This window comes from Scatophagus argus, chromosome 6 (assembly GCF_020382885.2).
Source record: "Scatophagus argus isolate fScaArg1 chromosome 6, fScaArg1.pri, whole genome shotgun sequence".
Taxonomy (NCBI): Eukaryota; Metazoa; Chordata; class Actinopteri; family Scatophagidae; genus Scatophagus; species Scatophagus argus.
The window spans coordinates 19,401,529-19,425,234 of NC_058498.1; the positions used below are offsets into that span (position 1 = coordinate 19,401,529).

General features: G+C 41.8%; 3 protein-coding genes across 8 annotated transcripts; 1 reads left to right on the forward strand and 2 right to left on the reverse strand.

The window, feature by feature from the left end:
- On the forward strand, positions 1–2,532 carry chst14 (carbohydrate (N-acetylgalactosamine 4-0) sulfotransferase 14). Its single transcript, XM_046391447.1, has 2 exons — positions 1–654; positions 1,212–2,532. Exons 1-2 carry the CDS (start codon positions 379–381, stop codon positions 2,037–2,039), a joined length of 1,104 nt encoding a protein of 367 aa, XP_046247403.1. The 5' UTR covers positions 1–378; the 3' UTR covers positions 2,040–2,532.
- Positions 2,515–17,366, reverse strand: cep135 (centrosomal protein 135). Of its 4 annotated transcripts, none has more exons than XM_046391441.1 (26): positions 12,149–12,381; positions 11,624–11,751; positions 11,351–11,541; positions 11,078–11,245; positions 10,768–10,909; positions 10,572–10,656; positions 10,350–10,478; positions 9,981–10,196; positions 9,808–9,873; positions 9,544–9,694; positions 9,226–9,455; positions 8,939–9,094; positions 8,725–8,862; positions 8,100–8,177; positions 7,837–7,988; positions 7,115–7,230; positions 6,881–7,035; positions 6,608–6,663; positions 6,337–6,505; positions 6,107–6,217; positions 5,832–6,017; positions 5,489–5,698; positions 4,817–5,019; positions 4,602–4,706; positions 2,956–3,111; positions 2,515–2,840 (listed from the first exon to the last, which is right to left on the reverse strand). In XM_046391441.1, exons 2-26 carry the CDS (start codon positions 11,734–11,736, stop codon positions 2,819–2,821), a joined length of 3,504 nt encoding a protein of 1,167 aa, XP_046247397.1. In that variant the 5' UTR covers positions 11,737–11,751; positions 12,149–12,381; the 3' UTR covers positions 2,515–2,818. The 4 variants fall into 4 exon arrangements, with proteins under 4 accessions (XP_046247397.1, XP_046247396.1, XP_046247399.1 ...); XM_046391440.1 differs by having other exon boundaries at positions 12,090–12,381; XM_046391443.1 differs by lacking the exons at positions 11,624–11,751; positions 12,149–12,381 and adding an exon at positions 17,224–17,366.
- exoc1 (exocyst complex component 1) lies at positions 12,501–21,807 on the reverse strand. Of its 3 annotated transcripts, none has more exons than XM_046391445.1 (20): positions 21,651–21,807; positions 20,859–20,990; positions 20,648–20,778; positions 20,369–20,528; positions 19,245–19,432; positions 18,927–19,154; positions 18,475–18,607; positions 18,163–18,272; positions 16,722–16,871; positions 16,332–16,440; positions 15,659–15,703; positions 15,140–15,303; positions 14,920–15,033; positions 14,665–14,744; positions 14,297–14,525; positions 13,969–14,152; positions 13,664–13,863; positions 13,330–13,524; positions 13,000–13,225; positions 12,501–12,719 (listed from the first exon to the last, which is right to left on the reverse strand). In XM_046391445.1, the coding sequence occupies exons 2-19, from the start codon at positions 20,980–20,982 to the stop codon at positions 13,073–13,075; spliced, it is 2,697 nt and encodes an 898-aa protein (XP_046247401.1). In that variant the 5' UTR covers positions 20,983–20,990; positions 21,651–21,807; the 3' UTR covers positions 12,501–12,719; positions 13,000–13,072. The 3 variants fall into 3 exon arrangements, with proteins under 3 accessions (XP_046247401.1, XP_046247402.1, XP_046247400.1); XM_046391446.1 differs by lacking the exon at positions 21,651–21,807 and adding an exon at positions 21,258–21,394; XM_046391444.1 differs by lacking the exons at positions 15,659–15,703; positions 21,651–21,807.
- Positions 21,808–23,706: the final 1,899 nt, after the last annotated feature.

Sequence of the window (23,706 nt, forward strand, 5' to 3'; positions counted from 1 at the left end):
TTCAACTCGTTGGTGCTCCTCTCCACGGAAGTCTTAGGTAAAAAGCGAAAAACTTTGTGCGCTATGAAGCGAAACCATAGTAGTCGATTTGTACTCGTAAGCACATGCTCCTAAGTCGTAGCTCTGTTCCCAGAGTGACATCACATCCGCTAACAATCCATTTAGACGGGTTTTCCTTATCAGACAACAGCACCTTTTAAAGAAACCGTTATAGCTGCTTGTCTTCGTTACTGCGGTGAGATAGCGTTCTGTATGTTAAGTTACAGAAGATCCCGGAAGTTCGAATCTGCCGTAAGTGTAGGTCACTTGTAGTAAAGTTAGTTAGCTGTGAACTTGAAGAAGCTAACGTGTATTGAGCAGACAAGTCAGGCATAGAGTATGGTTCCCCACAGACAGGACTACGGGATGAAAAAGTACGGGAGAGTGCGCAGCACCTCGGTGATGAACTCCGTTTCTGTTCGTCGCAACTCTGCCTTACTACCATCGGTTTTGACGTTTTTGGTAATCGTAGCATCCGGAGGCCTACTGCTAATGATAGAAAAAGGCATGCTGAATAGCATGGAGCCGCCTTCGCCCAGGAGGACTCTCCAGCGACTGAACTTCTTCCCGCAGGCTGGGAGGCGAAGCCCGTCTGCTGTGGACATGGAGTCCCAGGTAATGTCAAAGTAATGACATGCTGCATGAAGGTCTGCTGGAGCTCATGGGTGTTTTGCTTTCACCGAGCGAGTAGGCCCAGTGTAGTCGAAGTCGCGTAGTGGAAGTATGAATGTGTCTGTCGACTATGTATTTTTCAAAATATTACGCGATCTGTATCATAAACTGTCGAACTAAAGTTGAACTTTTAGTTAGTGACGCAAAAATCTGCTCATTTGAAGAGCTTCAGCCAGTATTGCACTCCACGAAGTCTGGGGGGAAAAAAGGTGAAAACTGGAGGAGCAGGTGCTGAAATACTTTGAGGGTTGCAACATGTCTTTTCATTAGACCGTCTCTTTCTGGTAAATATCTACACCTATATATCTATATTTAAATTTGCAGTCTGCACATACCAGCTGAGCTAACCCTCATAACATCACAGTGACATGATCAGGGTCATTTTCTCAGACTTGACAATACACAGCTGCTTAAACCATAAACACTATTTAAACCATGACTAGGAAACATATGTGTAATATTGGTGCACCTCTAACTCACTGACTTGCATTCCTGTTTAGATCCTCCAGGAGATCCGTAACCGCACCATTAGGACTGTGTGCAGCCAGAAGAATATGCCCCACAGCATCTGGTCCCTGAGCACCCTGCAGAGGAAGACACTGCTGCAGCACATCCTGGTGAACGAGCAGTATCGCTTCCTCTACTGCTACGTCCCCAAAGTGGCCTGCTCCAACTGGAAGAGGGTCCTGAAGGTTCTGAGTGGCACTCTAGAGAGCGTGGATGTCAACATCAAGATGAATCACCAGAACGACCTGCTGTTTTTGTCCTCTTTTAAGCCCGAGGAGATCCGCTACCGCCTCAAGCACTACTTCAAGTTCATGTTTGTACGGGAGCCCATGGAGCGCCTGCTGTCAGCGTACAGGAACAAGTTCGGAGAGATTCAGTCCTACCAGAAAAAATATGGTGTGGAGATCATAAAGAGGTACAGAAAAGGCATCACCAAAGATGCCTCTGTAACGGGGGATGATGTGACCTTTGCAGAGTTTGTCCATTACTTGCTGGATGAAGATGTGGAACGCATGAACGAGCATTGGATGCCAATGTATAACTTATGCCAACCTTGTGCTGTGAACTATGACTTTATTGGTTCCCATGACCGCCTTGAAAGCGATGCAGAGTTTGTGCTGCAGCGCATTGGAGCGCCTCCTTATATTCACTTCCCAGAGAGGCAAACTTGGTACAAGCCAGTCACCATGGAGACATTACACTATTATCTGTGCAGCTTACCACAGAAGCTACTGAGGGAACTCCTGCCCAAGTACATTTTAGACTTTTCCCTGTTCATTTATCCTCTCCCCAACACAACCACTGAGCACTGCCGGCATTAAATGTTCTATAGTTCTAAGATTATTTTTTACAGAGAATCATTTGTACTTGTATTTGTATTGTATTTTTTAATCCTAGGGAACAAAGAGTATTTTGATAGCTGTTATACCTTTTTACTTGAGATGTTCAAATATCATGGCAAAATGCTGAGACTTGACTCCAAAACCACTAAAGCTTGAAATCAGGTGCAGACAAATGGGGAAAAAAAACTGCCATGCACTGTACAGTAAGTGAAAAAAACAAGTACATAATTTTTCAACTCCAGACTCCAGTATTTTGCTTGTTTCTTCATTTACACATTGAAGAAGGTAAAGGGTAAATAGTTTCAGTTCATGGCGTCAGTAATCATTAAGTGGTTTAAAGGGCTAAACATTCCATGTACTTACAGGGTTGTAGGGTTGATCGAGCTTGATTTGTTCTGTTGTACATGACAGCCTCTCCTTGGACTAACTACCTTGTAATAAAACGCCAGTTCAATTTTTGTGATTTACATCACTGCAATTTCTTTTTTAGTGTATCGCTTTATTTTGTGAATAATTTATTAATTTAAACAACATTAAAAACATGGATGTTAGCATGACACACATAACCACAGAGCTGAACAAACACTTCTCTTGCTACCTGTATGAGGTTGTAGTTGCTGAGGGCCAAACTTCAGAAACTCATTCTCAAAGCTGAATGCTAATTTAACCAAAGGCCTTTACAATTCATGTCAAGCACAAGCTTCTTGCAGTGTCTGACTCACTCATCAACTCCTTCATTTGTCTGTCAATCAGCTCAGTTAATCCTTGAAGCTCACATTTCTAAAAAGAAAAGAGATTTCGAGTTTTTTAGTGAAATGGTTCTTGCACCAAAGCTGTGATACCGTCTTAAACAGTTAAATTCCTAAATTTAACCTGTTCATGTCTGAAGCCTTACCTGTCTGTTGACTTGTCAGTGGAGCGGTTAAGAGTTCGGAGGATAGAGCGTTCTGGGGAGATATGATGAGGACTGGAGGAGACACTGAGGGGCAGTGAACTTTGCAGGGGTGAGAAGGACACACCCTGTCTGCGCATCTCCTGAACTGCTCTTTCACTGAGGAAACAAAGACAGCTGTGTCATTATAAAATACTGTGTTGTTACATCCTTAAAGCTTTAAGTGATGAGATATTTACTATAACCGTTTTGAAAATCAACTAAGTTCCTTTTTTCCCCCCAGCATAAATGTTAGAAATCACAGATTCCAGCCACTAAACAAGTGAATATTTTCAGGTTTTACTGTCTTGTATGGCAATAAGTTGAATATCTGTGGGTTCTGGACTGTCAGATGTAATGGAAGTTAACACTTCAATGACACCTCTCACTCAGGGCACACCCAGACATCTCTCAGGCTACATCCACACTGGTCCATTTTTGTTTGAATCCAAAACATTTTAGTTGCGTGTGGTGTGGACAAGAAGTCCACACTATTCTGCTGTTTTTTGAGCTCCTGAAATGGAACAGTTTTGATACACTGTCAACTCCGTATTCATCTGAATACGGAGGTGTTGCGGATTAGTGTAGACAGAGTCCCAAAAGAAACCCAGGGTCCCTTCCTGATCAGAACTTGTCAGTCTGACGTCTCAGAACTCCTTTATTTATCCCCGAAGGGAAATTCAGATTTATTGTGCTCGTATGATCATGTCCAGTATGCATGCTTAGCCATGCGACAGTTGCATGAATTGTCACAGGATTTGTATGAATGACCCTGTGACCTCCATATCGGCGCTCTGGTGTGGACGCAGATCGTATTCGTTCTAAAACACCGTATTAAAACGAACATGGACTAGTGTGGGTGTAGCCTCAGATTTCACAGACACCTCTTTTTCATAGGTTAATTCACCCAGGACATCCAGACACCACTCATTCAGAAGACACAAACACCTCTCTTTCCCACAGACACCTCTCATCCTCAGGCTCACACACAGACATAAATACATTTCGCTTTCAGTTGCTCTTGGTCAAGCTGTTTGGAGCTGTTGGCCTTCCAGCAGGAGCGTGACTCTCTTACTCTGCGGTTAACATTAAACCAACTAAAAGACTTTCTCTGTCTCAGCTGTTTCTCTTCACCAGATTCAAGGAGATGTATTTTTTCCAATTTAAAGACATCAGCCTGGCATTTGATTAGGTGAGAAAATAAGAAAAATAATCATTAGTTGCAGTCCTTCTCTTTCTTCCTTCAGTTTCCAGTTCAAAGAAGACACTTTTTGCTGGTTCACAATAAACTCTGGTGTTTTCTGTAATGTCTCCACATGTTGATAATATGATTAAAATGGCTTAACAGCTTCTGTCTTTGTAACCCACTTCAAGGGAAAAATAGTTTAATAGGAGAAAAAAATCTAGTCTGAACACTGCTGTATGTATGAGACCACAGAAAACATTATATATTGGTATTAGCTGAGTCATATCACACAGCTAATAAAGTATAAAACAAATCAGGTTTGTTGTAATAGTGACAGATGTCATTTGTTTCAAACTTGCAATTATGCTTTCACTCCTGAGTTAAGAGTCAGCATCAGTGTAAGGCCAAAAGTGCTTTAACTCACCGTTCAAAACGTTCAGTGGTCAACTGTCTTTTCAGGACGTCCATCTCCGTCTGTAGCTGAGAGACTCTGCCACGGAGCTGAGACACCTCCCTTGCATGCTCTGCACTGAATGCATTTAAATACACAACAACAAATCATAATCCAAAAATAATCAGAAAACAATGTGTCTTCAAGGCTGACACTTCAAACCAACATATTGTTTTGAATTTGTTTACGTTTTGCTGTCAGCCAGGGTCAGCCTATCACGAAGGACCTTCAGCTCAGACTCTCTCTCACTGGCTGTCAGTTGGCTTTGGAACTCCTTTTGCCGATTGGTGGAGAGCAGCGTCTCAAGGTTGCGGACGGTCAGCCTCTCACTAGCCAGTTGTTTCTTAAGTAGCTCTGCTTCTGACCGAACATCCTCCAGTTCTCCTGTGACCTAGAGGACACAAAGATTTATTTAAAGAAGGCGTTCCAAAGTTGAGGCTAAAGACTAAAGGTGAGCGGTTCTTTTGCTGCCAGAGCCCCTCGGCTTTGGAATGACCTTCCCAAGGTGCTAATGCTTGCAAAGTCAGTGACTTCTTTTAAATCACTTCTCAAAACCCACTTTTATAGACTGGCTTTTATGTGATGTTGTCTTTTTACTGTCCCCTGTAGCTTGTTTGTTTTAGATTGTATAATTCCTATATTTATTGTCAATCATTTTTCTATTTCATTTGCTCTTCTTTTACCTTTTGTTTTAAATCTCCAACCTTGTTCACCAATTGTCTATTTATATTTTGTTTATTGCCTTCTATTCGTGCGCTATATAAATAAAGCTATTATTATTATTGTCATAAATAACTGCAGTTGCTCATCTACATGTTTAACATATAACAAAGGTCAGTAAAAATATGTTTCGGCCTCACCCTCTCTAGGTCCATGTTCTTGGAGGTGAGCTGACGTGCAGCGAGGTCCTTGCCAGAGTCCAGTTTGACACAGAGCTCCCTGACAGATGCCAGATCTGACAGGAGAGCAGCCTTCTCCTCCTGTGCTTTGTGTAGCTCCTCCTCTAGTCGCGACATCCCACGAACCAGTGAGGACACTTGGGCCTCATAAGCCTGCAGGGCCTGTGTATGCTTGTAAAGCAGCAGGGTGAAAGGTACATCACAATCACATACTAAATCCTTAATCATGTCTCTGAATGTTTCAGTGTCCACTATTATAGTGTACCACTAACGTATCAGCTACCTTTCCAATCCCTTGTCTCACCTGCTGGATTTCCTTCTCCTTGTTGTGGACAGTATCGCGGAGGTGTCTGCGCTCCGAGTCTGAAGAGAGCAGCTCCAGACGAATGGAGCTATTGAGGCCTTCAGCCTGCTGCAACTTCTGCTCCCGCTCCTCCATCTCAGAGTGGGCCATCCTGAAACGATCCAACAAGTCCCTGTTCTCCTGCTCCTGTGGGTAAACGTATAACAGTAAAATGTAGCTGACAGTATCTGCTATACAGAACCTTAAGCAGCTATAAGGGTAATGTTTTCTCTTGCCTTGGTGGCCATCAGCTTCTCTATTCTGGACACTTCAGAAATGTAAGAGTGGACCCTCAACTTCAGCTCATCCTTCTCATGCAGAGCCTCCTCCATCTCCACATGTACGGTCTGTACAAACAAGACAGTTGAAACACAACTGGAGCTGGTGTGATCTTTTCAAGGCTTCATTTATTTATATGGTACATGAGAAACAAGTATGACCACTTACAGTTACATTTATTACATACTTGGTTCTCTCTGGTCATTGTAGCCAGGTCATCTTGCAGCCTCCTGTTCTCTCTGGTTGTGATTTCTTTGTCTCTTCTGAGTGCAGCCAGTTCATCCTGACAGGCATCCAGCTGTCTCCTCAGGCTGGTTAGCTCCCTCTCGCGGCTGTTTAACGCCCCCTGCAGCTGACTGCAAGGATCACACATTGACGTCACCACAAGAAAACAGTCACATGAGCTTACCAAGATGAAGTTAAATGTCACATATGAACACTGAGAGCACAGTACTCACGCTAGTGAATTGTCCATGTTTGTGACTGTGAGTCTCACTTCTTTAAGGGTCTGTTCCTGTGTGAATGCAAAAGCATTGTGCCTCATTAATACTGTTTAGACATCCTTTCAGTAAATTTTCAAGGGACAGGTTCAATTCGTTACTGATATCACAGTTACAATGTCTTTCAAGTTAATCACGATGATGATTTTTTTCCTACATATCATTCAGCATATATGAGCACTGTTTTATGACAGACAAAAATGCGAACCAGTCCTTGTCGACTGTGGCTACCTTTTTAGAGTTCTCCTCCTGGAGAATGACCAATTTTTCAGTCTTTTGATCCACCTCATCCTGCAGAGCATCTTTTTCTCTATCCAGGGCAGAAATGGACTTGTGAAGAAGAGCCACTTCCTCTTTGTGTTTGGAGCTCTGCTGACTCAGCTCCCCTGTCAGACAAAGCAAAAATCAAGCAAACAGAAACACAACACGAGCTGTAAGCAGTTCACAAAATCCACAAATATTCACCCATTCTCTCCTCTAGTTTCTCAATCTGCTCATGAGCAGCATGCAGCTCATTCATCTTCACAGACAGCCTGTGTTGGGTATCAGACAGTGACTGCTCCATCTGCTCCTGTAGCAGCCTGCAGCCAGACAGGGAAAAATCCATCAGCCCTCTAACACACTGGCAACACACTCAACATCCTTTCATTCTTTTCTGTTCAGATTATGTGCTAAACAACAGCAGAATAATGAGGCTATTCTTCACATTACATTACATTACAGGTCACTGTTTATTTATATCGTCATATGACACTACAGACAAAAGTATTAGGATGGGGCTGTTTTTCACTGGTTGGGCCCCTTAACCCTCCTGTTATGTTAGGAGGGTTAATTCTAGTGAAAGGAAATCTTAATGCTTCAGCATACCAAGACACACAGAGCCCTGACCTCAACCCCATCCAACACCTTTGGGATGAACTAGAACAGAGACTGTGAGTCAGGCCTTCTGGTAAAACATCAGTGCCTGACCTCACAAATGCTCTACTGCATGAGTGGGCAAAAATTACCACAGAAACCCTCCAAAATCTTCCCAGAAGAGTGGAAGCTGTTACTGCTGTAAAGCTGTCTGTGTATTTAGAATGCAAAGTCATTGAAGTCACTGTTGGTGTAATGGTCAGGTGGCCCAATGCTTTTGTCTATATAGTGTATTTATTTTCCAAATTATTTGACATTTTGTTAACACAGACCTCAGAGCATTAGACTCAGCCCTCTGCTGGTTGACCTCCGCTGTGTTCTGGACCAAAGCAGCAGACCGAACCTTCAGCTCCTCCTCTGCAGCTTCTCTGTTCTCCTTCAGCAGACACACCTGTGACCGCAGGTCCAGTCTCTCCCGCTCCAACTACACACCATAACACATAATGTGAGAGGTAAAGTTACAGCAACACAAACTGAGTTAAGACCACCACAACAGTAGTAATTATTACATAATAACTGTGTCTGACAGGCTTACACTTTTCACGGCATTCTCCAGGTCAAGAATCCTCCTCTCCTCTACTTGTCTGTCTGTGAGAGCTGAAGTCTGGGCAACCTGCAAAAAAGGTATGAATATTGGGGTGCTTTGAGACTAATACGTTACTAAAACTAGTTTACTGTGACAAAGTGAATTTTAAGCCAACTTGAACATTACAAATTATTTTCATTATCAATTAATCTGCAGATTGTTTTCAATTAACTGATTAGTCATATATAATGTCAGAAAACTGTGAAAAATAGCCTAGTTGGTGTGCTCAAACATTTTGTTTTGTCCAACTAACAGTGTAAAGCCAAACTCAAGAACTGTCTCTGAAACAAGGAAACAGAAACATAAAAATGACAAATGATCAATTCAGCTTCAAATTAAACATTTAAACTAAATCCTGGAAGGAACACATCAAGGCATCATTACAGCCAGCATGCTAACAAAAACTAACAACTGACTGACCAAATCAATGTCAACACTGTCAGTTACAGCCTGATTAGTAGTGGATATATTACAGATTTGGATGTGTGCTGAAGATATGATATTTTACTGTTGACAAGCTACCTTATCTCTGTCAAGGACCGTACGCCATGAAAGTCATTACTTTGGGACAAACCTTTAATCTCTCCATCAGTATGTCCCTTTCAGCGCTCATCTGCTGGATTTCAGTTTCTGCCTGTTCGATCTCCTCCTTCATTTTCAAGAGGTCAGCTGACATATCTTTGCTACGGGCCAGCTTTAGGTCCTCTTCAGTCTAAGTGGACAAAAACATTTGGTCACATACATTATAAGTAGTTCTCACCAGGTGGGCTAATGTTTATGATACTTACTTGTTTAAACAGTGTTTTGAAATGGTCTCTCTCAGTGCTCAGAGTCTTCACACTATCCTGGATGTCCTCCATGTGCTTCTCAAAGTCCAACAGAGCAGCTCTCAGCTCATCTCTTTCCTTTACAATACGTAGCAGTTCTGTCTCTGTAACACTTCCCTGAAAATTTGAGGCTATTTTAGAATTTTGCATCACTTTTATGAGGGTCACCTGAAAATTTATTTTAAAAAAAGAAAAAGAAAGAAACAATGTTGTTGTTTTTTTTGTTGTTGTTTCAAATTGTCTCTTACCATTGTTACTTTGGACCAAGGACTCCTGCCCCGGCCTGGACTACGACTGGGGCTTAAATCCAGACCACCAGCCCCTCTGGTTCTTTTGTAACGCTCTGCCTCATGGCGATAGTAATCCCTCTCCTCCTCCAGACTCTTGACAAATGCATCCAGTCGTGATGGGGAGCGTTCTCTTCCACAGACACCATGTTTAGCCCTCATGGACTCCAACTCCAACACCATGTCTTTGTCTAGGGAACAGCAACCAAGTCAGGAATACATTCATCTCACTAATGCAAAGCTGCTGTAAGAACAGCTATCGACCAACGCGCTGTTTACCAGCTGCCATCATTTTTGCCATTTTGTCCTGCAGCCTGATTTTCTCCTCCTCCAGGAAATTCACCAGTCCCTCCAATTTCTCATTTTGCTCCTTGAGCTCCACCAGCTGGTCTCTGAGACGGTCTTTTTCAAAGTCACCTTCAGACTGCTCCTGAAATCAATCATTTCCAACAGAGTATGTATTAATATAATAGCAAGGCAAAGCGATCACTAAAGAACGACAATAATATATTGATATTCAGCAAAAACATTTACTGTGCATACCCTTCTTGCTTTGGCGATGATATGCTCCAAGTCTTCAATGATTTTTTGTTGCCTTAGAATTTCTTTCTAGTGAGAAAAGAGATTTCAGTTTTGTTTTCACTCTCCAATTCACTCTGTTATATCCAATACAATGCCTGTAAATGTGCAACATCTTCATTCTATGTCTTTCTTACTTTAGTCTCTTGCAGTTCCAGGTCAGCAGTTTCCAACACACGATCCTTGTCCATCTCCAGACGCTTCGCGAGGTCATCTATGTGTGTCAGCTCTTCACACAGTTCCAGGTTCTTTAAAGACAGATTGGCCACTTCTGTTGAGGCATCCTTCTTCTTCTGCTGCAGTCCCTCCACCTTCTGCTCCAGTGTCCTGTTGGTCTCCTGCAGGTACTCAATCTGTATAACACAAAGCAGCAGCTAACACAGTCAACACACAGGAGAGTGGGTACTACAACCATGCAAACTATTGTTCTTCTAGAGGAACTTGGCTCAAGGCTAAGGTAATCTCTCTGTCTGTATGTATTCACACATCAGGGTAAATGTACATGCCTGTAGGTTAAGATGGGAGATCAGTTTCTCATTGCTGATATTCTGAGCCTCGAGGGAAATTACATCATGAGGTCGTCCTCCCTGAAGAGCACGAGTCAGACGCTCAATCTCTTTGTCTCTCAGCTCCACCTTGGAGAGAAAAAGAATAAAACATCTTGTCACCTCTAAAATAACATTTAACATGCCACAGTATTAAATGCTTCTAGTTCATTCATTTCTTACCTGTGTGTTTAAGTGTTTTATAAATTCCTGAGCATTTTCCAGGTCTAGTTTGACCTTTATTATGTCTTCCTGTAGCTCCTGAATTCTACAAATAAAAATCACAATGAGTTTAACAGTGGCATGCAGAATCAGCACATCCATCAAGGAGTTACCAGCTCATTTAGTGATAGTCCAGCTGTCACAAAAGAAAACAAACCTTCCATCTGCCAGCTGCAGTAGGTCAGCTACATACGGATCATCAGGCTGCGACACTGGATAAGCTGATGTGGAAGAGGGAGGTATGAGCTCATCAATCTGCATTCTCTGACGTCTGAAAGGGATGCTGCGCTTCTTTCCACCTGTCAAAGTGTTTGAGATTAAAGGAGGATCTATTGATTCAGCTAAAATTAGCATTTTATTTTCACTGCGGTTCTGTTGGGAAAAAATGCACCAAAATTTACCAAAGTCAGTCAAAAGGGATATTTCAATGTGTTTTAATAAAGATAAAGTCAGACTTATGGAATTACCTGGTGTTTGCACCACAGCTTGCATGTTCTTCTCCTGCAGCTGTTGGATGCGCTCAGCTTTAGCCTTGCTATCCTTCTCCAAGCAGCGAACTTTGTGCACATACTGATTATTTAAAAATTTCAAATCAGATGTCTCATGGTCCAGTTTTCTGATCTCAGTCTTGAGCTCTGAAACAAGACAAGGTTGTGTGATGTTATCAAACGCTTTTTTGGTGCAGGAGGGTTAAGGATGTGGGGAAAATGTTTTAGTTTGTACTGAGGGTGGCAGGTTACCTCTGGTGACACGGTCATTTTCCTCCTTTAGCTTGAGAAGTTCTTGGTGCAACTCATTGTTCTCCCTAACAGCCCGAGCATTCTCTGCCCTGTATGGCTCCAGGAGAGCATCAAAGTTTCGACTCTCCTTCTCGGTTTTTCCTGCTGACAGTTTGGCATTGCGTAGGCTTTCAGTAGTGTGGACCAGATCGCTGTAATAAAAAGAAACATATGTTTGAATTACATCTCATCAACTGTAACTGAGAGGCTGACATTTAGGGCTAAAGGTTTCACCTGAATAGTTTCTCCACTAATGGCAGAGATTCTATCCCCAGCGGCTGTCGGTAGCCCAGCTGATCCAGACGTTTCCTCAAATTGACGAATTTCCTCTCGGCGTTATTGTTCATGGCTGTGATGTGGTACTGAGATTACGACACAACACAGCAACGGTTATATTGACGTTAAACACGTAAATTAATGTAAAATAAACAACGCCAATTGTTTAGACCTGTATTGCAGCGACGCTACCGTGGCTAACTGTAAAACTTGCTAACCCAGCCTACTAAATGGCTAACGTTACGTTGTTAGCCTAATGGCTAATAAACCAGTATTAGCATTCTCGTATGTGTGGTTAACAACTGAGCAAGCACTACCGGCTTTTGTGAAACAACAAGTAGCATTAGTCGACTAGTTAGCATGGCTTGGCTACCATTAACCATTTATCTACCTAGTGTTAAATCTCAAATATACATCAGCGTACCTTGCATTGGCAGGCAGTGCTTTGCTGACAGCCAGCCTGACTAACTTGGTTCTACATACCCGACATAAGTGTCTCGTTGGGATCAATAATTCGCATTTTACGTGTTTCTCACTGGCATTACATCTTGCTCTCCGTTAAGTTTAAATAATCGATAACTCCACGGCTATTATCTTTCCGCGCTAAAGAGGTTTGAAAAGAGCGCCGATGATCTCCGGTTTGGATTCGTCACCATGGAAGTGAGACACAGAGAAACATCGGGGCGGCGTGCTTTGAGAGCCGGCGTTGTCCGAACTGAAGGCTGGGGGCGGTGTTGACGTTTTTACATTTAACATTTAACCCAAACACGTAAAGAAATCTCCAATATCATGTGTTTGACAATAGAAAAACACAAATATTTGCCAACGCATTAAATCGGTCGGCAATTCCGTATTTATTATTTACATATGGCATAAAGAAATAACAAAAATATAACAAAAACAAATAAAGACTTAGAGAGCAGTTGTTGAACCGCAATGGAGCAGACATACATACACAATGCACATATTTGAACCACTGCTCAATGTACAAATCTCTTGAGAGAGACACACACAGAGGCAATGTTCACTGTCCATGAAACAAAACAAGAGTTTGGGGCAGTCGTGGATCAGCGGTTAGGGTGTCGGACCCGTAACCGGTGGATCGCTGGTTCGATTCCCCGTCCCGGTGTCCATGGCTGAGGTACCCTTGAGCAAGGTACCTAACCCCCACTGCTCCCCGGGCGCTGCACGCGGTCGCCCACTGCCCCGGGTTTGCTGTGTGTGTGCACGTCACTTGGGTGGGTTAAATGCAGAGAACAAATTTCGTTGGAGTGAGTTCCCTCCAATGACAAAATATGTCACTTTAATCTTTAATCTTTTAATCTTTAATCTTGTGAGTAGCTAGTGTATTATCAGTCAACGTGAGGCAGTAGTGAATTACTATTGAAACCGTGCATAGCAGCTAGACTAATGAGACTGAGCAATGCTGGAGAAGTACTCCAACATGTCCTGGATGGTAAACTCCATGGTGATTCCAGATCCAGGGTAGCATCTTCCGATCAAATCTTCAAAGTGCTTGTACTGACGAATGAACTCGTCCTGCATGGAGTGCCACACCACCTGGTGGAGTGACAGAAGAAATGCAACGTTCAGAGAGGAGATGAGGAATGTGACCATGCCGATGAGCAGAGCAGTTTCACCAAGCAAAACTTTCAATCTCTCACCTGTAGCAGACTTTCTTCTTCACACAGATGTTTGTCCACCTTCTTGTATAGGTTGTCCAGTCCCTTTTTCACCTCTTTCCCAGGATATTCTTTGATAACTTTGCGTAGCTCTTGTTTGTTGAAGGCCAACTGGTAGCTCACCTCCTCTTCACGAACACCCTGGGCTACACGTGCCTCAACTCCTTCGAAGAAATGCTGCAGGGGACAGATAACAGTTTACTGAAAATGCAATGAATCAAACCATTCAGTAAAATGATCACATCTTGTATATCGCTGCTCATGTCCAGGCAGATGATGAAACTTTGTGATAACTCTTAGGGATACTCCATCTTACATTGAGTTTCTCTAGAGGTTGGCCCAGAGAATTGATTACATAGGACTGCAGATGGTCCGTGTATTTGTGCTTGGCCTCTCGCCTCTCTGCGTCCAGGCAGGAGATCTTTAGACGTGACAATGTGGAAAAGATATGGTGGAAATTCTCCATCATAACAACATCCCGTGGCGTCTTCTGGCTTTCATTGGCTACCTTCTCCACTGAAAAGACAAAAAATATTCATAACTTTGTTTCTTGGCAGCACACACATACAACATCATCTAAAGCTAAAATGCGGGTGCTTTTTGGTGATTGTGGGTCCTCACCGTTCATGAAAACAGCCCTGATAAGTTTGACATAAGCTTTATCTAGGTCCCCTCGGCGCTCTGCATTTCGGAAGATTGTTTCAGCCAGCTCAGCAAACTCCTCAAACCCAGTAACAAAAGACAGGATACCAACTTTGCTTTTCTTGGAAATCTTCACTTCCTCCATCTGCCTGATCTGACCAGACTGTAAGAAAAAGACTGTATTAAATTCATAGCATGATATATAAGAACGTAGTAATGTCATCACAAAGCAAGAAGTGAGGAGGAAGCATGAAATTTCCACTCTCAAAAAGAGGAGAATTCTTCTTATCATTTGGACTCGACTCACAATGCATTTGTCAAAGTTCCTCTTGACAGTGACCAAAACATTTCCCAAAGTAGTGCTGAGGTAAGAGGCCGGGTCAACGTTCTCAGCTGTCCACACATGGTGACTCATCTTCACCAGCATGTACAGAGAGTTGAAGCTGTCGATCTTGTCACCCAAAGCGATGAGACTGTTCAGCTCCGTCTCGATGCTCTGGAAGATTTTATTCATCATCAGCCGCACCATGTCTTTCCTTGAGTCATAAAAAGAAGCGACCGAGACAGAACATGTAAGGTGTAACAAGGAGAAGGAATCGATTCATAGAAAATATGAACAATCTTTCTGGCAGTGAATATGGGTTGTATTTGGAGGAATGGTGTGCAACTACTCACTCTGATGACAAGGAGTGCCTATGTTCAGCATGAGGAGGCATTCTTGACGGCGTGCCTCCATCTGACTCCTCTGTTTCGGGCTGGCAAGAAAAAAAACGTAAAGCATGACAAATCCAAACAAACATCTGCTGACCTGTACATAAATTATGCTGTAACTGAGAACATGACAGCGTTAGTTATTACTGTATTATATTATGCTTTCAGGCAAGGCAAATATTCCAATCTCATATGCCACCACACATGAATACAGTTTACCTGAGCAAGGGGGGGTGAAACTGTCGGGTGCTGCTGCAGCTTAAAGAACTTGCTGATAAAGTCTTGTTCAGCAAGGCAAAGAGGCTCCAGCTCACTGAGGACCTGCTCAAATATCTGCAAAAGAGATACCCTCCATACAATCTCTCCATACATAGCAGGATATGAACACACGATTGTTATTATGTCTTTATTTCCACTTGTCTGATTAAATTAGTATCACCTTGTCAAACTTGGTGCGGTCAGCCACGTCCAGGTCGGAGGCAGACATGTTACCCATATCCAGCAGTGAGGAAGACTGGGATCGCCGGCTATTGGACCCCTGCACTGTTAGTTTGTTCAGGCTTGAGGTAGAGCCTGTCAGCTTCCCAGAGCTGCCATGAAGGCCTGACACAGGACGACAAATACAGCTGGATTCAGTGTTTAATGGGAATGTGTCAAATAAAAACAGACAAATAAATAAATGAATAAATAACATGGATAGTGATGGTTGGCTTTTTTCTAGGTATTTATCACAGAGTCTGAACATGTCATGATGCATTCAGCTGTACAGTGAAGATTTACCCCAAACCAACCAGGTACATGACGAGGTAATGGTTTGCAGAGCTTAATGTGACACATATCAGAGTAGCGACAGGCTTTGAGCAAAAGATTCCTTTTAGTGCAGGTATGTAAGGCACAGTGGTAAGAAGGAGAGTGGGTAACTGATGGTGGAATAGCTCTGTCCAAATGTCATACTTACTTTCTGTTTCCTGTTTGAGTGCACTCTCTTTCCGCGGAAGCGTGGCTGCAGCCAGTTAAAAGGGCAGGCATCAGAGACAGAGACAGGTTAGGCTTAAAACATGCAGCATGGGAGGCTAGATGTTAGATGTATAAAGTTACATATATGCTGACGTGCACTGCGGTGGCTTAGGTATGCTTGTAGCTCAGACAAACCCCTGGAAAACAAATTCTTCTTTTGTTTTCAACAGGAAAAGCTAATACAGAATGCAAAAAGCACAGTTCTATAATTCTGCCAAAACCGAAGCTCAACCAAGAGCCCTACTCAGATTTCAAAGATTCAAAAGAGTAGAAAGTTGAACATGTAAGGTCATTGAACAAAGGGAAAAAGAGACATCATCAAATGGTAAAACAATAGGGAGGATTTGAGTACTTCAGCACTGATTAGTTAGAAACATATGGTTTTGATAACAGATGTGACAAAATAGACTGTAAAAATGCAAGGCTCTATCCTCATATATACATGAATATTCCATTAATTTCTGAGTGATGGTACAATACAAATACATAAATTTACTACATGTTAGGAAAAAAAGGGAGAAAAAAACCCCAAACAAATGTTAACGAAAAAATACACAACTGCAGAAGACAATCATGCTTCATGTTTTCGCTGGCCTGGAAATCACAGCTCTTACCAAACTTGCCCTTGGCCTCCTTGGTTGTACCCGCCATCTTTATCTTGGCCACCTCAAAGAAGTCTTTGATTTCCCGTTCATATAATCTACTCATATAGTCAACATAGGTCTAAAAAAGGAAATGACATTTGTTCAGATGTTTGGATTCAAAACACGACATATCTTGAGTACCCACTATCAAAGAAATAATTCAACATTTTGAAACTACACTTAATTGCTTTCTAAGAGTTATATGAGAAGATCCATGCTGCTTGCATGTCTGTATACTAAATATGAATCTGCAGCCACTACACAGTTAGCTTAGCTTAGCATATAGTCTGGAAATAGGAAACTGCTAGCTCAGCTCTGTCACTGGCACTGTTCCGTTAAACATTTTGGAATATCACTAACCCTGGACAGGCCCTCATACTTCTCCCTATGGGTGTTCTTCAGCCACTCCATGAGCTTGGCATAGCGCAGCAGGTCCCTGTGGAGGGGGCTGTGTTTGGGCAGGGTCAGCTCAGCGGTGTGCTGTGACAGGGTGGAGCTCTGGTCATGGCCCTAAATGACAGAGTGAGGGGAGACATTTAGCAATAGATTCAACATTAGTGCAAACAAAGCTAACAGAAAGTCCCATTTCATCTTTCTGTTTACACACAAACACATGAGGAATATCTATCTCACCTCCTGTCACAAAGAGCTGTGAATGCGACATGTTGCCTCAAATCACCAGGAAACAAGCTGTGTTCAAGGTAGTCAACACATTGCTCAATGCAAAATTCTACCACCCCTTGAGTTCAACTTATTGACAACTTACTGAAAGCGCATCTTACTGCCATAGCAGTGTTTGCTTCACCTCCCCTTCACTGTTATCTTGTTCAGTATCCACTGCTTGTAGATAGAAGACATGCACGCAGAGCACACAGGCACAGGATGATATGAGACCTTTTGCAATAAAGCCAAGTTAACACCCAAACTCAAAAAACCCAAGCCCCTTGGTGAAGGAAGAGAAAGATGAGTGGTGCCTATTAAGCTTTTGAGATCAAAAGAGATGTTAAATAGTTAGAAACACATCCCATGCAATTAATAACAGGCTATGACAGGCCTGAGCTCGCTGATGCAGTGACATGTTAAGTTGGAGCGAGGTGTGAGAGGTCAAACATTAGCAAAGAAGGGGCAAGTGGGGGTTGCTGTGAGGGTACTCACTGGAAGTGACAGACAGGAGGACCTATAGAACTGAGGGATGGTCATTTTGAAGTGACTGAAGTGGTTGAACTGACACAGAGACAGAGAGCAGAGTGGGATGATTCAAAGTGAGCAACACAGAGAGTCAAGAATAGCAGGGGAAACAACTAGAGGGAAACAACCCAAGGAAGCCCAGGGAGAGAGAGTCACAGCTTAACAGGAAGTCCATAAAGAGAGGGAGCGAGGGAGAGAGCCCGGAAAAGAAGAGAGTGCAGCCCTCCCTGGTACAGCAGACTCACAATGGTAAGGTGCGAGGACAACACCCCACATAAGTATTATTAGTAATATTTACTATCAAAAGTACTATCAAGGGTTTAAGCACATATTCTATTGTAAAATGTGAAACCATTATCATTATGACATTTTATCACTGTAGCTGATCAATGTGGAGCTAGTTTTAATTACTTTACGTGCAGTTTGTAGTTTGGTACCATGGTTTCCAATCTAGGACTGGACTCCCAAAAAAGGTCAGCAGATGCTACTTTCTTACTTACTATCCATCCACTCTTTATTTATGCTTTTGTGGATATTTAATACACTCTGGACCACTGCAACCATTTGAAAGCAAATCAGTAAAATATAGACTTGCAGCATGTTGTGCTGTTACCTGGTGAACAAACACATTATTGAGGTGATTGGTGAGGCGGCGAGCAAAGGTGTCTCTGAGCTCAGCAAACAGGAGCTGTTGTTGCGTCACAGCCATCAGCTTCTCGTGGCCTATGGGAGGAAAATATAACAATGCATAACACATGTACCAGGAAATCCGCTTGTAACCACACCAAAGATAATTTGCAACTTCTTTTCTTCTTTCCAAAATGTGTTTAATGAGTTCACCAAGTTCGGGAACTTGTCAGAGACACTCACTTGCACACCTAGAAAGAAGTGATACATGTAAATAGGTGGTATAGTACGAACTAACCTGGTCGGAGGGCCACGTTCATGCACTGCAGTAGAGCCTCAGAGGCATTTATGCAGGCCTCGATACCTTTAGGGGAGGTCAGGTCTCCCTCCTGCAAAGCTCTGATGTGTCCCTTTGACAGGTCCATGTAGTTCTACATGAAGATAAAGAGACCAGTTGTCTAAAGAAATCTAATAATTTAGCAGTTAAATTTGTATCTTTTGAGACTTCACATCTTGCAAATTGAAATATTATATTGTGTGTAATTATAATTTGTTAGCAAAAATTGTTGCAAAAGCTTTTCTTAAATAAAATTTTAGGTTTAGGTTTATGCACAACACACTATCAAAAAAGAAAAAAAAATCAAGACAGCAAATACTTTTGAACAAACTGATCTCTGCTAAAAATCAGCTGAAACCTTAAGTGTTCTACTTCATTCAGTATTCAAAGAATAAATCAAATGTGTTACTCACCACTAAGAACTGGATCTCATCCAGCAGTTTGCCATTGTTGGTGTTGCTGATCTGGATGAGGCGGTTACTCTGTGAGATCTGATCCATCTGCTCCTTGACGCTCTGGAGCATCTCCTCATAGCTGCTCAACTTTCCCTCAATGGTGTCCACCTCACCCAGGGCTTCGTCTAGTAGCTGCATCAGGGTGTTGACCTGCTTCTCCGATGCCATGATGGACTGGATATTGGCCTTAAGGTAGAGAAAAAAGCAGGAGTCAAACTCACAGGAATAATAACATAATTAGGAACAATACTATTTTTTTCCAGTTTCTCTACTCACCCCATCTAGAACCTGCAGCTCCCTGGAGAGCTGCTCTGCAAAAGCTTCAGCATTGGAGATTGCGTACTCACACATCTCCATCATGCTCTCGATGTCCTGCTCTTCACGGGTGCTCAGCTCCTGGTAGTCATCCAGAGCATCCTCATCGCCGCCGGCAACACTCTGACTCTCACCACTCGGCACTGACTCTAGTCCCACGAACAAGAGATGGAAATGTATGTTGAAGACGTGAGTACATATACAGAGTTCAAGACACATTTCGACATCTTCCAACACGTAAAGTTACACAACTACCAACAAAAAAATTGTCTATAAAAATAGGGAGCACATTTAAAACATATTTACCACCACTTACTCTTTCTCTAGCAGTGATGTAAGAAGTACACTTACAATCCAAAATAGCTTTTATCAGCTAAATGTACTTCTCTATATTTGTCCTGGCTGATAGAAACACTGATAGTCCTCTGTAAAACAAATTACAGTACAACAACTGCACTTCACTCTGCTCTGCACAAATAAGAAACAAAAGCTATAACCTTTTTGACAACTTAGATTCTGAGTAAATTAATTAACACGTCAGTAAGTAATCGTATGAATTAAGGTGGAATGGACGAGTAAAAAGTGGAGCCGAAAACTTGCTAAATGTGTGTTATGGTGAAAAAAATGAATGATGCCCATCCGTATTTAATTCAAACAGAAGAAATTTAAAGGAGGTGAGAGTTTCTAATGAGCATGGTAGTTTGAGGTCATGAGATAACGATGGAGAGGAGTAAGGAGGGGGAAGTTAAGTCCTACCAACCTTCCGCTTTAGGAAGTTCTGGCCAGAGAAAGTTTAAGAGAGAAAAGTGAGAATAAAGAAGAATTTAACACAGAAAGCCATACCACAAACCAAGACACAAAGAGGAGGTTGAATACGTTTCGTTTAACAAGCTATTAATAATTAAAATAAATCAAAAATCCAGTAGAGTTCTGGGCTAAATAAGAATACCTCAAACATGACCAAAACACACTGGGGTCAACACTTATTGGTTTAAGAGAAAAGCCAATAAACAAACATAATCAAATCATGAAAAGAGGCATGCGCTCACAGTGACAGCTACAGTAAGAACAGAACAGTTCCACACCTTCCAGCAGCTGCGAACTGACATTCGCAAACTCCATCTTCTTCCTCAGGTATCGCTGGTTCAGCTTCCAAATGCACGAGATGAAAGAGTTTTTTTCAGCCGTGCTACTGGCTACCCAGCGGTACACTTTCTCAAAATGAAGGTCAAACTCAGGATTTTCCTAAATGATAAGAGTAAAAAACAGTATGTGGGCACTGAATGAGGGAGACAGAGGAGATTTATAACAACTGACTGAGGTTATGGCTGAAAAACAACACAGGACACATTGTTTCCCCTTACCTTGCTGGCATCTTTGGCATCTACTTCGGTCAGATCTCGAAGCTCCCATGTCTGCTGTCGTTTGTAAAAGTCCCCTTTGTCAGATTTCTTCACCTTAACCACTTTAACCTGGACAGGCCTCTCCGTAGTAACTGGAAGAGAAAAGCACATACCGAAATTTATTTTGTCATTAATAGTTATGCAGTTGCTTCTGTGTTAATAATGCGTTTACCTGTTGCACACAAGAAGCAGTTCTTCTTTTTCTTTCCTGCCTTGCAGACATTAACAATGCCAAGGAGACGCTCATCGTTGGGTGTGAAGATGTCCCTCTGGAGAGCGTGCTTGATGGCTGTCATGGTGGATGCTGTTGTGCAGAACACATCAGCTACTCATTTTAATGACCATAAGGGCCAAACATCCATTGTACATGTACAAACACAAGTCACCAAGTGTGATTTACACGCCATTTAACCTAAACAGCATTTTCTTCAGGTAAGCAAAGACATTTAAAGACGAACTATACACCATTTCACTGTTAGTATGGTATGCACATAAATTACAAACGTTGCTTCTTGGTTTATGACTGTTCGTGGAATGTCGGTTCACAGTTTTATAGGTTCATTTTACGCATTGGAATACTTTCGGCACTTCAGACGGTCCCCTAACGGTAAAAAGCTAACAGGATACACGAAGCAGTTTCCATTAAATCCACAACAGAGACCCAGAAACGCTACAAGAAGGGTTTAAAAGAGAGTTTTTAAAGTCAGCTACTGGTATTGGGTAATGCTACACTACAGTACCAATAATGAAACATCCGGTGGCACTTCTAAAAATAAATGTACTGCTGTCCTCTCTGTGTGTTAGCTTGTTGGCTAATGACGTTTCTGCTAGCTGCCTACTGTTAGCATCAAATAAGCTAGTTACATTAAACAAGCAGACCGCGGATACGCTAAAGAATTAATGAACTAAACCATTATAATTTTCCATCAAAATGCACTCTATATGTATTTTAAGCAGCTACTACCTTGTTTTATCAGCCCACCAGCCCTTTGCAAAGCACCACCCTCTTACTTCCTGGTTCACAGACGAAGCAGTCATGTGACAGCGACAGTGTCAACATCCACATCCACCCTGACCCACCCACAGAGGAAGCGCAGTGCTGCTACAGCCGGTTTCCTCGGTTCTCTTGATCCTAGATTATCAAGATCTATTGGTATCGTGTAAAATAAAAGGTTACGTTTTTCAGACTTTATCTTGAGGTCCTGTCTTTAAGGAGTTATGTGTTAAGTGTTTCAGGAGCTTCATTATTACATGAAATGTTCTATTTACTTTGTACTCATTCCTACACTAATTTGTCTTTAGTCAAATAGCTACATTGCCAAATATATTTATATATTGGATATGGACTGCTGTTAATTGTCCTATTAATATGTTCCATTGAGGTTAAGTTCAGACAGTCAATCAAAAGCACAGAGGAAGAACAGAAAGATTAGCTGTAAGGCCTCAATTTTTTTCAGACTTAGCTGATCTCCATCCATGCAATGCATTGGCAGCATAGAGTCTTAAGTACAGACTATATAGTTCAAACTCGGAGCTTTATGTAATATATGTGCAGACAGTAGATAAGGAACAGTTATTTATTTTGCATTTACAACCATTTATTCACCTGATCATTTGAACTGGACTTTTGGGGGATTGACTATGGATACAAATGTGTAATTTATAATTATTGTAAGCAGAGTTCTTTGCCTTGAGGATATATACAGTAAATATATGATAGGTTTGGTAAGTTCAATCTCGATGTCACTTGAGATTATGCTTGATTATGTTTGTGTATACATATTCTTCTTCAAACACCAGGTGGCATTGTTAATCCACTTATTAGTTACCATTTCTGTAAATACCCCATTTCTTTATTTATGTGTCATGTTCTTATGCTTATCTATGTTTGTCTGCATTCTGTCAGCGTCGTGGCTTATTCCTGTTTTGTTTTGGTTTTTTTTGAACCAATAAAAGCGACCTACCATCTACAGCAAAAGTCTATAGAGGTGACTGAAACTGAATGTCATCAGAGTCAACACAGTGAGTCAGACATTTGATAGAAGAGAAAGATTAAGAAGTGATCTGCAGACAATGCCTTGAGGTGCACTGTCTGCACTGAAGTGACTGCAAAGAAACAATGCTGGATTTCCCAGCTGGTGAATGTGGCACGTGCTGTCATCAACAGTTAAATTCAACAATAAATTCATTCAAATTTCAGCAATACATGAAAATCGGTTTAAGAACTGCCCTCACATGCTGTTTACAACAATTACAATAACAATTTCATGTTATTTCATTCAAAAATGATTTTGTTTGTAAAAATGATGCAGTTTTTTAGCCCGACGTGTAATATACATACTCATGCACACACATTGTAAAATGTACACACACACACAACCATTAACATTTCTGTTTTGCCACATGTTGTGCTTTCCTGTAGTCATGATTCACCTACTGGTCCTGCTATTCTGGCTCTTACTGTCTATATATCTTGTAAATGTCAAAGGCCTCTGCACTTTGACATTATCTTGTGCTGACGTTCATACAACAGCCTGGTGTTGGATGAAAAACAATAACTTCAAGCATTAGATGGGAATAATTTCAGCAAACATTAAGATACAGTATTTATTCAGTCATTCACAGTTAATTTAGAGGAACTGAGAAGTGAGAGGTCTTCCCACTAAATGAATTTGTCATGTCAGGAGGGCACCACGCCAGCAAGGGAGCCCCAGTGACATGCATGGTGGATAACATGCAGATGTGACTCACAAACAAAAGGGCTTTTCATGCAGCATCAGGGGACGGTGATTACATCTGTGTAATCTACATTTGACATTCACACTGTTGACGAAAGGCTAATAGCATTTTCTATTTCTGTTTGAAATCACAAACGTTTGAGTTGCTATCTAGATGGCATTTAATGAAGTCTTTTGATGCGCTTGAGGAAGGCGCTGTCAGTTTTGTTTTAGATCCATATTTGTTGTATTGTCAGCATGGCAAAAATAAATGGAGTATAAACCTGCATGTACAGGCTGACT

Excerpts from the sequence above, each read along its gene's own strand:
- chst14 (XM_046391447.1), top strand. The coding sequence starts at position 379 with ATGGTTCCCCACAGACAGGACTACGGGATGAAAAAGTACGGGAGAGTG. Across the intron at positions 655-1,211 it reads CTGTGGACATGGAGTCCCAG|ATCCTCCAGGAGATCCGTAA; the intron begins GTAATGTCAAAG and ends ATTCCTGTTTAG.
- cep135 (XM_046391441.1), bottom strand. The coding sequence starts at position 11,736 with ATGAACAATAACGCCGAGAGGAAATTCGTCAATTTGAGGAAACGTCTG. Across the intron at positions 7,036-7,114 it reads GAAACTAGAGGAGAGAATGG|GGGAGCTGAGTCAGCAGAGC; the intron begins GTGAATATTTGT and ends TTTGTCTGACAG. Across the intron at positions 3,112-4,601 it reads ACCACTGAACGTTTTGAACG|TGAAAGAGCAGTTCAGGAGA; the intron begins GTGAGTTAAAGC and ends TTGTTTCCTCAG.
- exoc1 (XM_046391445.1), bottom strand. The coding sequence starts at position 20,982 with ATGACAGCCATCAAGCACGCTCTCCAGAGGGACATCTTCACACCCAAC. Across the intron at positions 20,529-20,647 it reads ATGCCAAAGATGCCAGCAAG|GAAAATCCTGAGTTTGACCT; the intron begins GTAAGGGGAAAC and ends CTTATCATTTAG. Across the intron at positions 15,704-16,331 it reads GGAGGCCAAGGGCAAGTTTG|CCACGCTTCCGCGGAAAGAG; the intron begins GTAAGAGCTGTG and ends AACTGGCTGCAG.